At 46.7% G+C, this 12,754-nt stretch overlaps 1 protein-coding gene across 5 annotated transcripts in view; it reads right to left on the bottom strand.

Moving 5' to 3' along the window:
- Positions 1-12,754, bottom strand: part of SHANK3 (SH3 and multiple ankyrin repeat domains 3) — a 371,832-nt gene that overhangs the window by 229,232 nt on the left and 129,846 nt on the right. For all 5 annotated transcript variants that reach the window (XM_068670237.1, XM_068670238.1, XM_068670239.1 and 2 more), the window contains one exon: positions 8,075-8,414. In XM_068670237.1, the coding sequence (XP_068526338.1) occupies positions 8,075-8,414 (340 nt within the window). The remainder of the gene's footprint in view (positions 1-8,074; positions 8,415-12,754) is intronic.

Genomic DNA, 12,754 nt, shown 5'->3' on the forward strand with positions numbered 1-12,754 from the left:
AGCTCCTCGCATCTAGTCCCATTTTAATTTTGCCCAACTAAAATAAATATTCCTGAAGATTCACTGGTGTACCAAATTGACAGCATATATCCTTATGGGAACTTCAACGCAAACAGAAAAAGCTATTACAGAGACAAACATGCCTGGCATGGAGGTAATCTTACTTGAATATTGCTCAGATTTTCTTTTAGTTTATCAAAACTTAAAAGGTGTTTGTCCTGGTTACTTCAGATGCAGCTTGGCAGACACTGAGGGGAGCAGCATGTCTCAGAAACGTTTCGTGGTGCAAGCAGTTACTTGCATGGTTAAGTCTCTGTCCTGAGAAGAAATGCTGCCATTGCACTGTTTCTTTCCCCGGCAGCAGTTCTGCATCAAAAGCAGCACAGCCAGCAGGGCCAGGGAAAGGATTTTCCCCCCTCTACTCTGCTCTCCTGAGACCCCACCTGAAGCACCGAGTTCAACTCTGGGACCCCCAGCACAAGAAGGACATGCCCCATCCCTGGAAGTGTTCAAGGCCAGGGCCGGCAGGAGGGGTCCCTGCCCATTGCGTTGGAATTTAGTTGACCTTTAAGGTCTCTTCCAATCCAAACCATTCTATGATCCTACGATTCTGCCACAGGCAGGTGGGGGAGGAACTGGCACTGGGGTGCATGCAAGGTCTGCAGGGGGGCCCTGCCACAGCTGCCCCCAAAGACCGGTGAGACGGGAGCTTGGGGCAAGGGCAGGCACCAGCATCTTGGACAGGGCATGTCCTGTGGGAGGAAAATGCCAGACTGGCAGACAGCGATACTGGGAGTGCCAGGCAGGTCCCTGGGCACACCAGGCACCAGCACCCCACGGCACAGCTCAGGACCAGTGATGGCATCCTGACCTTGGTTCCCAGCCTTGGGACTGGCCCCGACCAGGCTTCCTGCACCCAGAGCCCCAGCTCAGCTGCACAGCCAGGAGCCCCTGGCAAAGGGCAGGAGCATCCCCAGGGGATCAGATGAGGCCCTTCCCACTGTTTTATCAACAAGTTTTTGGAGTTTTCTCCTTAAATGGGAGGGTTTGACCAGATGTTCCTTCAGACGTCCTCCAGACATTCCTTCCAATTTTAATTATTCTACAGGTCTGTAACTCCTCTGCAAGCACCCCGTATTTCCTGCACAAGGTGTTCAGTCAGACAACTGGGGACTCACAGTCATTCCTATTGCACGTTTCTTCAAGAAGCACTGTCCATCTCATTAAGAACTTCTTTACCGAAAGGGTTGTTAGACATTGGAACAGGCTGCCCAGGGAGGTGGTGGAGTCACCATCCCTGGAGGTCTTTAAAAGACGTTTAGATGTAGAGCTTAGGGATATGGTTTAGTGGGGACTGTTAGTGTTAGGTCAGAGGTTGGACTCGATGATCTTGAGGTCCCTTCCAACCTAGACAATTCTGTGATTCCTTAATGGTCCACTATTCCAGAACAAGGACTTGCCTTAGACAGCAGCACCATACTATGAGCAAGATATCCCCTAACTTTGTTTTACAGTTGATCCCCTGACAGTTCCACCTCAAAATAAAACGTCATACCAGGAGTGTCAGGCACAGCACCAGTACTGCTGTACTGCTCGGAGCTCTCAGCTGTCCTGCAAACAGCACAGGAGCACTTGAAGCAGCCTGGAGACCCTAGGAGAATCCAGAGAAGTGGCGTTTGCACCACGGACCTTCATGTTCCCTAGCACCCCCAGGGAATTATTTTTGCTACAATAGGGAGGCATGCTACATCTGAGAAGCAGAGGGGACTCAAATTAACAGATGCTGACAAGCTGAAAAGCAAGACACAGAAGAGAGAATGAAACAGATTGTGGCAATTTCTTCTCAAATCCCTGATGCAGGTAGAATAAATCAAATGGCTCTAACCCTTTCAGAAGTCAGGAAGGTAAAACAAATTGTCTAAGGCATTTAATAAATAAATAAATAAACCAGTGACTTAGCAGTTAGGGCAAAGATCTCATTCACATTGCTGAGGAAAAAAAAAAAAGGCCCTGGGAATAGAAAAATCAGTTCACACTGTTAAAAGTAATATTACAAAAAAAAAAAAAAAAAAAAAAAAGAAAAAAAAAGAGAGAGAGAAATAGGGACAAGGCATTTGTTTTATTAAACCACCCAAGGAGAGGTCAAGAATATTAGAAATAAAATCCCCAGGTTGTGGTTGATGCAATAACTGCAGTTTTAGCAATTTCAGAAGGATATTTGTTCAAGGTGGCAAAGCTCCAAGAATCTTCAGGGGAGGTGCTAGGGAAGGATGCTCTCTCTATTTACTTGCAGCTGAAGAGTAGTGAGCTCATTGCAGTCTGCCTGGAGAGTCTCTCTGAACAACACTCTGCCCAGGACTCTCTGTCCACACGGCAGCCAGTCACACGTTAGCAATTCACATTTTCTTTTTCAGAGATGCTCACGGACAGGACCAAATCAGAAGGTATTTCAAAGAATGGGTAGGATAATCCTTGCTTTTCTCAGCATGTGTCCTGCTCTCTAAACATATGCCATGGGCAGCCATCAGCCAAGACACCGGGCTTGGCAGCTCTCCATTCTGATCCAGCATGGTGTCTTTTGCTATGCCCCTCTGATGCTAGATTAGGGGACTTAAGGATAATAAGAGATGGCATTTATCTGGAGATCTCCTAGGTAAGGAGCAGGACACTGACTGTCCAGAAAGCTCTTGGACTACATTTGTGACAATTTATTTGTATAGAGAACATGAAGAAAAAAAGATATAGTGGCTCGTTAAGCACTTTGATTCCAAGTGGCTGAAAACATGAAGGCAGAGGTAACATTGAAAGGAATGATCACAAAATGGTAAGTGTTCACGGAAAGAAGGAGAAAGGTAGGAAAGGAGAGAAACAGGAGTGATTGCTATCACACACACAAAAGAACAAAACTCCAGAAGACACAAGCATGAAAAGAAATGTCACTATGGAAAGAAGCAAGAAAAACAAGAAATCATTCTGTAAATACACTGACAGTGAGAAAAAGATCCCAGGAGTTGCTGGTAATTATTGGTGCTCTCTCGGGTAACTGCAGATGGAAAACTTCCAACGGATGAAACTAAAAAGACCAATGTACTTAATATTTGTTAGTCTTTAAATAAGCCTTTAATACAAAGATCAACTGTGAAATGATGTGTATCTTTTCAGAGGCAGACAGGTAAGATCTCACCTGGAAACCAAAAGCAGAAATTAATTAAGAATATTTGGATAATCCTGACTATACATCTACTAGGAAGTTTAAGAACAGATTGAAGCAATCTAAGAACAATTCAGCTCATCTTTGAAGGCTCACATTATATAGAACATGTCCCAAAAGCATGGAAAATAGCAAATTGCCAAAAAGCAGAAAAAATAAGAGCTAAAGAAATGCTGTAACTTCAGTTCCTAGGGAAAACAAACAAACAAACAAACAAACAAAAAACAAAACAAAACCCACATTGGAACAAATAACAAGCCAAAGTATTTTCCCTTGTCTAGGAGGAAGTGATGCAGTAACAGTAAGAAGGGATTTGTCAAGGACAGACCATGAGAGGTGCTGGCAACCAAGAAACAGTCAGATGCTTTCCTTCGGCTTCTCCCCCTTGTTCCACAGCTGCCCTGGGAAACACAGCTGAGATCAGACTGAGAACTTGCCCTGGTGCTTTGCCAATGGTCCAGATGGGTAGAGGTGCCAAGGGGTTACGAAGGGGCTATCCTAGGTTGGGGTCACTTTTAGCAAAAGGAATGATGGATTGGAGAAGATCCTTAACAAATCTACAGGTAGTACAAAGGGCCTGCCAAATATTCCAAAGTCCAGCAAAGAACAAGGCTAGGATTTATATGGAGCCTGATAAACTGAAGGCACTAAATCTATGCAGGAGCCATCAGATGCAAAAGGATTCAGATAGGGAAACACTTGATATGTAGTGGGTTTTGAAGGAGGAAAAAAAGTGGAGGCTATCACACGCTGAATGTGAGTCATACATCACACCATTTCATAAAATGCAGTGTTATGAGCTATCAAAACCACAGCCTGAAAAACATGCAATGTAATTCTGCTGCTGCACTCCTCTGCTGTCCTGCACCTGCTCTGGGCACCGCACTGTCAGCAAGGAACTGGGCTGGCAGGAGGCTGCAGAGGAGCGGTGGCAGCTCTGGGAAAGCCGGAGGGAAAGCTATGGGGAAAGGCAAGGCAATGGGGGTCGACAGCCAGAAGAAGAGGTGACACTGAGGAAAACACCGCAAGCAGTGTTCAGTGTACACAAAGTTTGTGCAAGGGGGACGCAAGCCAGGTGTTCCCCATACCGAGATTCAGCACGGCATGACAACCCAGGAGAAATATCAGGTGTGAGAGACCTCCCTAGTGGTGAGGACAGATGGACACGGGGAAGGGGAAAGCCCAAGGCACATCTGTCCCTGGGGCTTCCTGTGACCAGGCAGGATTTGTCACACAGGTTGGTGTGTTAGACCCTTCTTGTCAGTTCTCTCTGTTCGCCCTGGGGGCCTGCACCAGGGCTTTTGGGGTCAGAGCCAACTGCATCAGCAACTTCCTCTACCCCCCACTTTCCCCAGCCCAAGCTTCCTCCCAGCAGCAGGCTGCTAGCCCAGGGGTAGCCAGCCACCAAAAGGCATTTCAGACATGCCAAGCAAGGCTGTCCCAAGCCACATGGAGGTGGATTAACCTCTGGCATCACGCAGGTCTGCCCTACATAAACACACACGCCTGTCCTCTAGGACCAGAAGTGTGCTCTTGTTCAGCCTTCCCTGCTGACCAGGGCCTCAGCCTCCTGCAGACCTCCACATGAGGAGACCCATGGACCATCGGAGAACTCAGCCACCGAAGTCACTGGCATGGCTGAAGCCTCGAGAGCAACACGGGTCAACAGCTGCTGCTGCTTCCAGCACAGCTGAATGCCAGCACTGCTGACCAGCCCACAGGCACTCACGGTGCTTGCGTGCATCACTCCTGGAAAACATGAAACACTAAAGCTAAACCAGCCTTCATCTAAATTATCTTTGCCATCCTGAATATATTTGCAAAACAATCAGAATTTTGCTGGCAGACTTCTCCCTCAGAATAAAGAATTCCAGGGCACACACTGAAGGCATTGAATTTTCTTAGTATTTACTCTGATAAAAATCTGACCCAAAATCAATTTGTCTGCAAGATTTTTCAAGGAAGATGCATGAGGACTGCATCTGTTTATGGATGTCTTGTCACTTACTACAAAGAAAAGGCTTTCTTGTTGGAAAAGAAAACATCACTTGGAACTGAGTATTCAGATGAGCCAGGGATCCCCGCACTGCTGTTCCTTAGCCCCGGAGTAAATAAAAGCTGTCAAACAAATGCACTGGGAACAGACTGGGAGAGCTGTAAGGCCAAACAAGTGAAAGAAATACTGGGTCAAACACAATACAACTATTAGTTTGCTGCTGTTAAGCACTAGTTAGCATATAGCTCATACTGAACAGCAGTGGTGCGTGCAAACTTCTATGCAACTTAACATCAGACAATGCAATCTGGAGATCAGCACCCACCCAGACATCTCACGGGGAGGTGGTGATGTGGGAACAGCCGCAGGAAGGGGCACACGGCACTATTGACACCGTGGCCTGGCATTTGCAGCTGGGATGAGGGTGGTGGCATGCTGGAACCACACCGACCACGCTCTGTGCAGCCCTGCATGGGAATGGCCCTTTCACCCTGCCCTGCTCACAGCCTGGGGCAGCTGAGCCCTGTCCAACAGAAAGAACACAAAGCAACGCGTGCGAGTGGCTGTCGGGCTCAGATCCCACTGCCTGACTCAACAGACATTTCTTCTCTGCCCCTTTGACTTCACATCTTGTGTTTCTCACGTTACCAAGACCGCCCCTGTATGATCCTGACAGCTCTGACATGAGCAGCATGTACAAGGTGTTGAGCATGTAGATTGCATGTGTGAGCTTCATTTGCCCCAAGCTCAGTGCTATGAATCTCACAATACTCCTATACCTAAAAAATGATACAAGCATCCAAAAAAATTGAATAAATTGTGGTTTTATATACCTTTTATGAAATGCATGCGGCTAGGAAAAATTAAGTCAATTACAGCAATCCTGTATAAATTTGCACAAGCAGGAAACAGAAGACAGGGCAGATGCTTGCTCCAACAGTGCTGGCAGTAGGACTGGAGAGGTGGCCGCCTTCCTGTGCGCCTCACTATGAGCTGGCCCTGCTGGGGGAGGCTTGAGCCTTCACCATGTTGCCCCCTCCTTCTTGTTGCCATCAGGGGCTCCAGGTAATTTTGAGAATAGCTCCAAGAGCTTATTCATTATAAAATCCCATAGCATTATTTTACCCACACCAGCCTCCTAATGTTTTTATAAACATACTGTACTTCTGGCTTTCCCGAGGCAGTGAATTCCAGAGCTAACTGCAGGGTAAAAAAAAAAAGTCTTGTACTGGTTTTCAGTTTGCTTGCCATTAATTTCATTGCACACTCCTTTTTCCTTGTGCCATGAAAAAAAAAAAAAACAACACAGAATTTCCCTATTTCCCTTTTATAAACCACTCAGTATTTCCAATATTTTTAACATATTTCCTCCTATTCATCTCGTTTCTAAGGTAACAATCCTGCTCTTCTACGTCTCTCTTCAAAGCAGAATTTTTTTTCATTCCTGATGATTTTTGCTGCATCTCTGAGACCCTTTGACTCACTCTGTTCTCACTCACTCACTAGCAGTGCTCACGCTGGTGCGTAGCACTCGAAGGTGTCATCATAGATTTTAGCCATGGCATTAAACTATTTTCCACTTTATCATTCATCACACTCTTTAGGTGATCTAATATCACTGCATTTTGTACTGAAGCTGAACATTGAGCAGAGGTTTCCAACGAACTCCTTAGAAAACAACCTGCAACTTTTCCCAAGTTCAACTGTTAATTAGGAATCCTACCAGGTAATTGAGTAGTTCAATTTTTTTCCTTCTAGTAGCTATTTTGCATTTATTTTCATTATTTTGTATTCACCAACATGTTTCTTTTTCCCCAATTTCTTTAAATCGCCTCAAAGGGCCGCAAAGCTGTTTCTGGTATGGAGCTAATGTAAACAACTGTCATCTGCAGACTGGTTCTTCACTGCTCAAACCCTTTTCCTGGTCATCAGTAAACACAACCATAGCCCAGACCTGGCACTTGCTCTTCAAACTCCTGCTCTGACCTCCCAGTATTAGAATTTCTTGTTAGCCCCTTTGAGCAGATGTTTTTCACCAGACATGGCTGCAGTCAGTCTTGCCTCTCTAACAAAGGACTTGGGGAAGCAAAGCCTGAACCCCAGTCCTCACCAAAGGGACCCTTGTCAACCACCACTCTCCAGCAGCAGTTATCCTCAGGGAGGTCTCTGCTGTCTGAGATAACCAGCAGTTATCCCCCTAAATCAGCAACGGGGTCCATGCCTTGACTTCCACTCAAAGGTAAGCACCAGCTGTGACAAGTGGTCTCAGAGCTGGAGTTCACCTTGCACTTGGCCAGTGAATGGCTGGGGAGCAGCAGGAGAACCAAGAATCACTCCCACACATATTGGCCACTGAAATCATCTGCAGCACCATGAATGCCTTCCCGTGCTGACTAGTGGGTGACCATGCCCAAGTGGGTCCAACAGAGCAACCGGCTGTGCAGGTAGACACAGAAGGCAGCGATAACAGCAAGTTGGCTTGGATGCATTAGGTGTTGGCTTATCTGCAATATGCCACCTCGAAGTATTAGTTTTCAAGATGCATTCATTGTCATAGCAACAACAAGTGCAACATGGAATTGATGTACTTACCATCCTTCTGAGACGCAAAATTAGACTGAGGGCTGGGGAGCAGATTGAAGAAAACAGCCCCCACAGCGCTTGCACCAAGCCCCGGACAGCCCCACTCCCTGCAGTGCTGGGGTGGGGAGATGCAGCCCTGTACCAGACTGCACCAGCCTCCCTGCTTCTCACCCGGGGTCCCAAAGGCACCCAGCTCCATGTGGGTATGGGGTTCCCATGGGTGCTGATGCCCACAACAGCCACGGCACGAGTCAACCTTGATTTGCCTCCCCCTGGCCCCTTACCTGGCCTTGCCACGGCTGCTCCTCCGGAGCGTGGGCAGGTCGGCCTCCTTCTCCTCCTGCACGCGCTGCAGGGATGGGGAGCGGCTGTGGGCGCTGCGGGTGCTGCTGGAGCTGGCCAGGCTGCCATCCCCACCGCCAGCCCCTGCTGCAGCCTCCTGCATCTGCACCAGCAGCTGGGGAGGCAGGCTGCGCAGCGAGGGCACCGGTGAGTAGGACGCCCGGCTCTCCGCCTTCAGGTTGTTGTCGCTGGCCGAGCGCTGCAGCATGCGCGGTGAAGAGAGGCCGCCAGCACCGAGGATCCGTCTCCGCTTTGTATAGCTGGGAGTTTCTCTGAAAGGCACTGCAAAAGAGGCAGGAAAGCAGCATTAGCTACCCAGGACAACGCTGGTGTTGGTCGGTCACGCTGGAGCAGGAAGATGGTGGCAGAGGAGGAGCACAGAGCTGGGGCAGGAGTGGGAGCACAGGAACAGCCATAGCAGATGAGGACGTGTCTCCATCTGCTTCCAGCTTCCATCCCAGCAAGACACCCAGAGCACACTGCTCTCCTCAGGGAACATCTGCAGGCCTGGGAGCACATGGAGCCAGAGATTTAGATGGCTTGGCAGCCATCTTGGGCTGAGAGTTTGGGGAGAGTTTGGAAGCAGTGTCTGGAAAAGCATCAAGGAACCCTGTGGGGGCACACAGTGAGGGTGAGGGTCAGGGCCACCAGCTTCCAGCCCACCTCCAGCTACCACTCTGGTTTGGAGGTGGTGACACAAACACAGGACATTGTTACTGGCCACGATCCTGGCCATCAGTTACTCCTCTGTTCTGGAGGTACAATAGGCCTAAATCATGCTTCAGGCATGTGCTATCTCTACGCCTCAAAAATGTAGTGTACAGAATAAACCACCAGCTGCACTCTGCCCTTCCTGACCCTGTAGCTAACTCTTACCGGTGTCTGGAAGAACCAGACCTCACAAAGGCACCTGGAGATGCCAACTCCTGCTTCTGCCAGCAGCTCTGCAGAAGGAGGAGGAGTGGAAATGGAAAACTTCCTGTAGACGCAGAGGGATGAGCACTCTGCTGCAGACGTGGCACATGCACACTGTGGAGCTGGAGTGTTGCAGAACTTAGGTCAGGAAAGACGTATTTTCCTGAAGTTTGTTCAATGAATCCATTTTCATTCTGAAGTTTAATATGCTTAAAGTTTGCCTCACATTTGTGAATGCCTGCAGCAGGGAACACATAGTCAACAATATCCGCTTGTTTCATAGAATATCCCAAATTGGAAGGAACCCACAAGGACCATCAAAAAATCTGACACCTGGCTTTGCAGAGGACTACCTAAAATTTAAACCACCTGAGAGCATTGTCCAAATATTTCTTGAACTTTGGCAGGTTTCGTGCCGTGACCACGAAGGCTGTTGCACATTCAGTGACGAAAGCAAGGGGATACTTAAAACACAGCATCTGATGCACTGCAGAGATCTGCACCACAAAGTTCTCCTGCACTCCTGATGAAAGGCATACTCAGAAGTGGTGTGATCCCACTAACAGGGGACTGCACAACTTCACCTTTCCAAGACTACTCCTTCCATGGTAACTTGTACCTGGTGTGCAAACAGGTGCTGAACCCTGAGCACACTTTAACTACCACAGCCAAGAGGCTTCAGAGGAAGGGACTGGCCAGGTATCTGAACAGGACATTGCCTGACATTTCGCAAGGTCTCTCACCCTGTTGAACTGCTGACTGAATGCCTTCAAAGCACTTTCCAGCTGTGCTGCACAGCTACACTTGCAATATTTTTCTGAGGAATAATTTAGGTTCAAAGTACAAGAATTTCAGGATCCTGTAAATCTTCTTGTTGTCATAGCAACTCGATGCATTTGTTCTCTGATGTCCCAACCACGTGGCGGGGGATTTCTGCCGGCAGCCTCTGTGCTCCCTACAGCGATTCAGCCCAGCTCCCAGCCCAGCACCAGATCAAGATGTCCCTGCACCTCTGCCCACAGCTGCAGCACTGCAAGTGCCTTGCATCCAGGCCACCCCACAGGAAAAACAGGTCAAAATGGGAACCCAGAAGGAACAGGAGATATCAGATGGAAAGATGCAACGTCTAGGCCACATAAAATATGCTGTGGATTCAGGTGTGCGGGAGTCTGCAGGGCTGTAGCAAACAGGACTCACTAACCTGTAGCCAGCCCCATCAATGCAATACACTTGAGCTGAAGCCAAAGTCAAAGTCAGGGCTAACTACTACCCTTTCAAAGGCAACACTGAGCATGTTTGGCCGACAAGGACTGCCAGCCTCAGTTTGTGTGTCATCCAGACATTTTATTTTGTACTATATCACCTCTCATAGAAAACCACTTTAAAAAATCAGAGAAGCAAATATTAAATGGATGCATGTCACAGTAACTGACAGATTTAAAAATTATTAGAAATTGGAACTAGTCACTGGAAATGCAAGGAAGTTCCTTGCTAGTCTCTAATACCTGTTTTCAAACCAAAGCAATCCATGCACTTCAAGCGTCGTTCTTGAAAAACAAACAAATAAACAAAAAAAAAGAAAAAACAAAACAAAAAACAGAATTACTTAATTACTTTTAGTAAAATAAGTGTTGAATGCAACTAATGATGAAAGCACATCAGTTAGTGGCATGAATACATTTCCAAACTGAAGGCCAAGGCAAATAGCAATGAGTACACCCATGGTGTGCTTCCAGGAACCCAAAACATAGGTGAAACTCAGTGATTATGGGACTGTAACCTGCGAAAGGTTGTGAACTCATAGTGGCTGTCAACCAAACACAAGCTCAGTGCAACTCTGCCAGGAACAGAGTTAATCTGAGCTCATTACATCTAAACTGGGGAACAGCAAAGCCCCAGAGAGGTGATCTCAACAGTGCTCTATCAGGAGGCAATGTCACAGCTGGAGAAATGCAAGGTTTGGAACCACACCATATTAAACTTTGCTAGACTGAAAATATCAAGGAAAAAATCAAGATCTAGAAGAATGTGCCTGGCAAGCTTTTTGCCTGTCTTGGACAAAACCAGAAGCAGCAGTTAGTCTTTTGCAGACAGCTAGGGCTACTGGAGCTCTGCACCAGCCAGTCAGGCTGAGTATGCACTGTGCTTCCCCTGCGCACGCATGGCCTCATACTTTACTACAAGGAGGACAAAGCAGACACCATGTACACCAGATCTGCAGCCACAGCCCAGCCATGGCACCAGTGCGGTCACCACTCTTCTTTATCTGGCTGGGCTCGGCATCATTGGTCCTGGCACCAAAGCCAGAAAAAAAAGGAGGAGGAAAACAAGAATACAGCAATGAAAACCTCAGACAGCAGGAGATGATCTGGTTTGCTTTGGTGCACTTTATAAATTAATTATTAGTTTCTAGATATTAACTGCTTAGGAAAATAAAAAAACAAAACAAAACAAAACAAAACAAAACAAAAAAAAAAACAAAAAACAAACAAACAAACAAAAAAAAAAAAACATTGCTGTATGTTGAAATAATTGTGTACAAGCTCACTGTAAAACTATCTCGTTGGCAAGCTGCTTTTACTCAACTGAACTAGGACTGGCAGATCTTGGCCAGAGTTGTGCAGTAGGCATGGTCCTTCATGAGAAAAATAAACAAATAAATAAATAAATCAGGGCAATAATCTGGAAAAAAAAAAAAAAAAACAACAAACTGGAAAACATTGTTAGCATTCAATATAAGAGAAAAGGGGGAAAATTTGAAAAGCAGTGACTTATCTTGCAAGTAAACAAAGCAGCACATCTGACAATGGATCCTTTCAGTCTATGTGAGATCTCTGATCCTGGTAGCCTTAGCTTAACTGAGAAGCAGCAGAAGCCTGAACTGCAACCAGCACGGACATCGCTCCAGGAGATGTGGAGTGGTACAGACTTTACTGTGAGATGTTCACAGCAAGCACCAATTATTAGGCAATGAGACACAAACAGGTTGCTCAAGGACTCCCTGGTGAAAGGGAAGGCACTTTATAATTTCTGACACAGGTCAGGGTAAATTCTTTAATTTAGGCTGTCAAATTAATCACCTGGTTACCCATTTCCACGCTCTCCACAAGCACAGTCATCACCTTACATATGCAAAGTGCTCACTGTAAATCCACTGTAAAAACAGCACAAAACATAACCACTGTCTCAAATTCACATCAGAGACGAAGAGCAGCAGGGCTGCAGAAAAAAGTCCAGGACCGCTCTGCTACTCACTAATCCGTTTATCATAACATCAAGCATAAGAGTCCCTGCATTACAGCATAACATAGCATTTACAGGAGTAAATAAGAAGCTGTCCAGGTCACATAATAGACTGCAAAGGCAAGGTTTCCTGACTGTTTAACTCTAGAATTGTGTTAAGAGAATGGTATTACAGCTGCAAAGGCAATCTCTTGACAGACAGGAAGATACCTGCACTGACTAATTTTAACTTGTTCCCCAGCACACAGTAACTGCACGTGAGGTGAGATCAAGACAGTTTACTTCACTTGCCAAAGTGCAATTTAGGGGCAAGGGAGTCACAAGTCCAGACGATGAGTGATAAAAATTGCTTTCCAATACTATCACAGGAGCAGAGACTTTTATATGCCACACATGCACACCGTGTGAAGTTCCATAGGTTCTCAGGTGTCCAGCATGCCCTGATGTCTCCTGGCCAAGGCAGC

The sequence above is a fragment of the Anas acuta genome, chromosome 1, assembly GCF_963932015.1.
Source record: "Anas acuta chromosome 1, bAnaAcu1.1, whole genome shotgun sequence".
In the NCBI taxonomy this organism is placed as follows: Eukaryota; Metazoa; Chordata; class Aves; order Anseriformes; family Anatidae; genus Anas; species Anas acuta.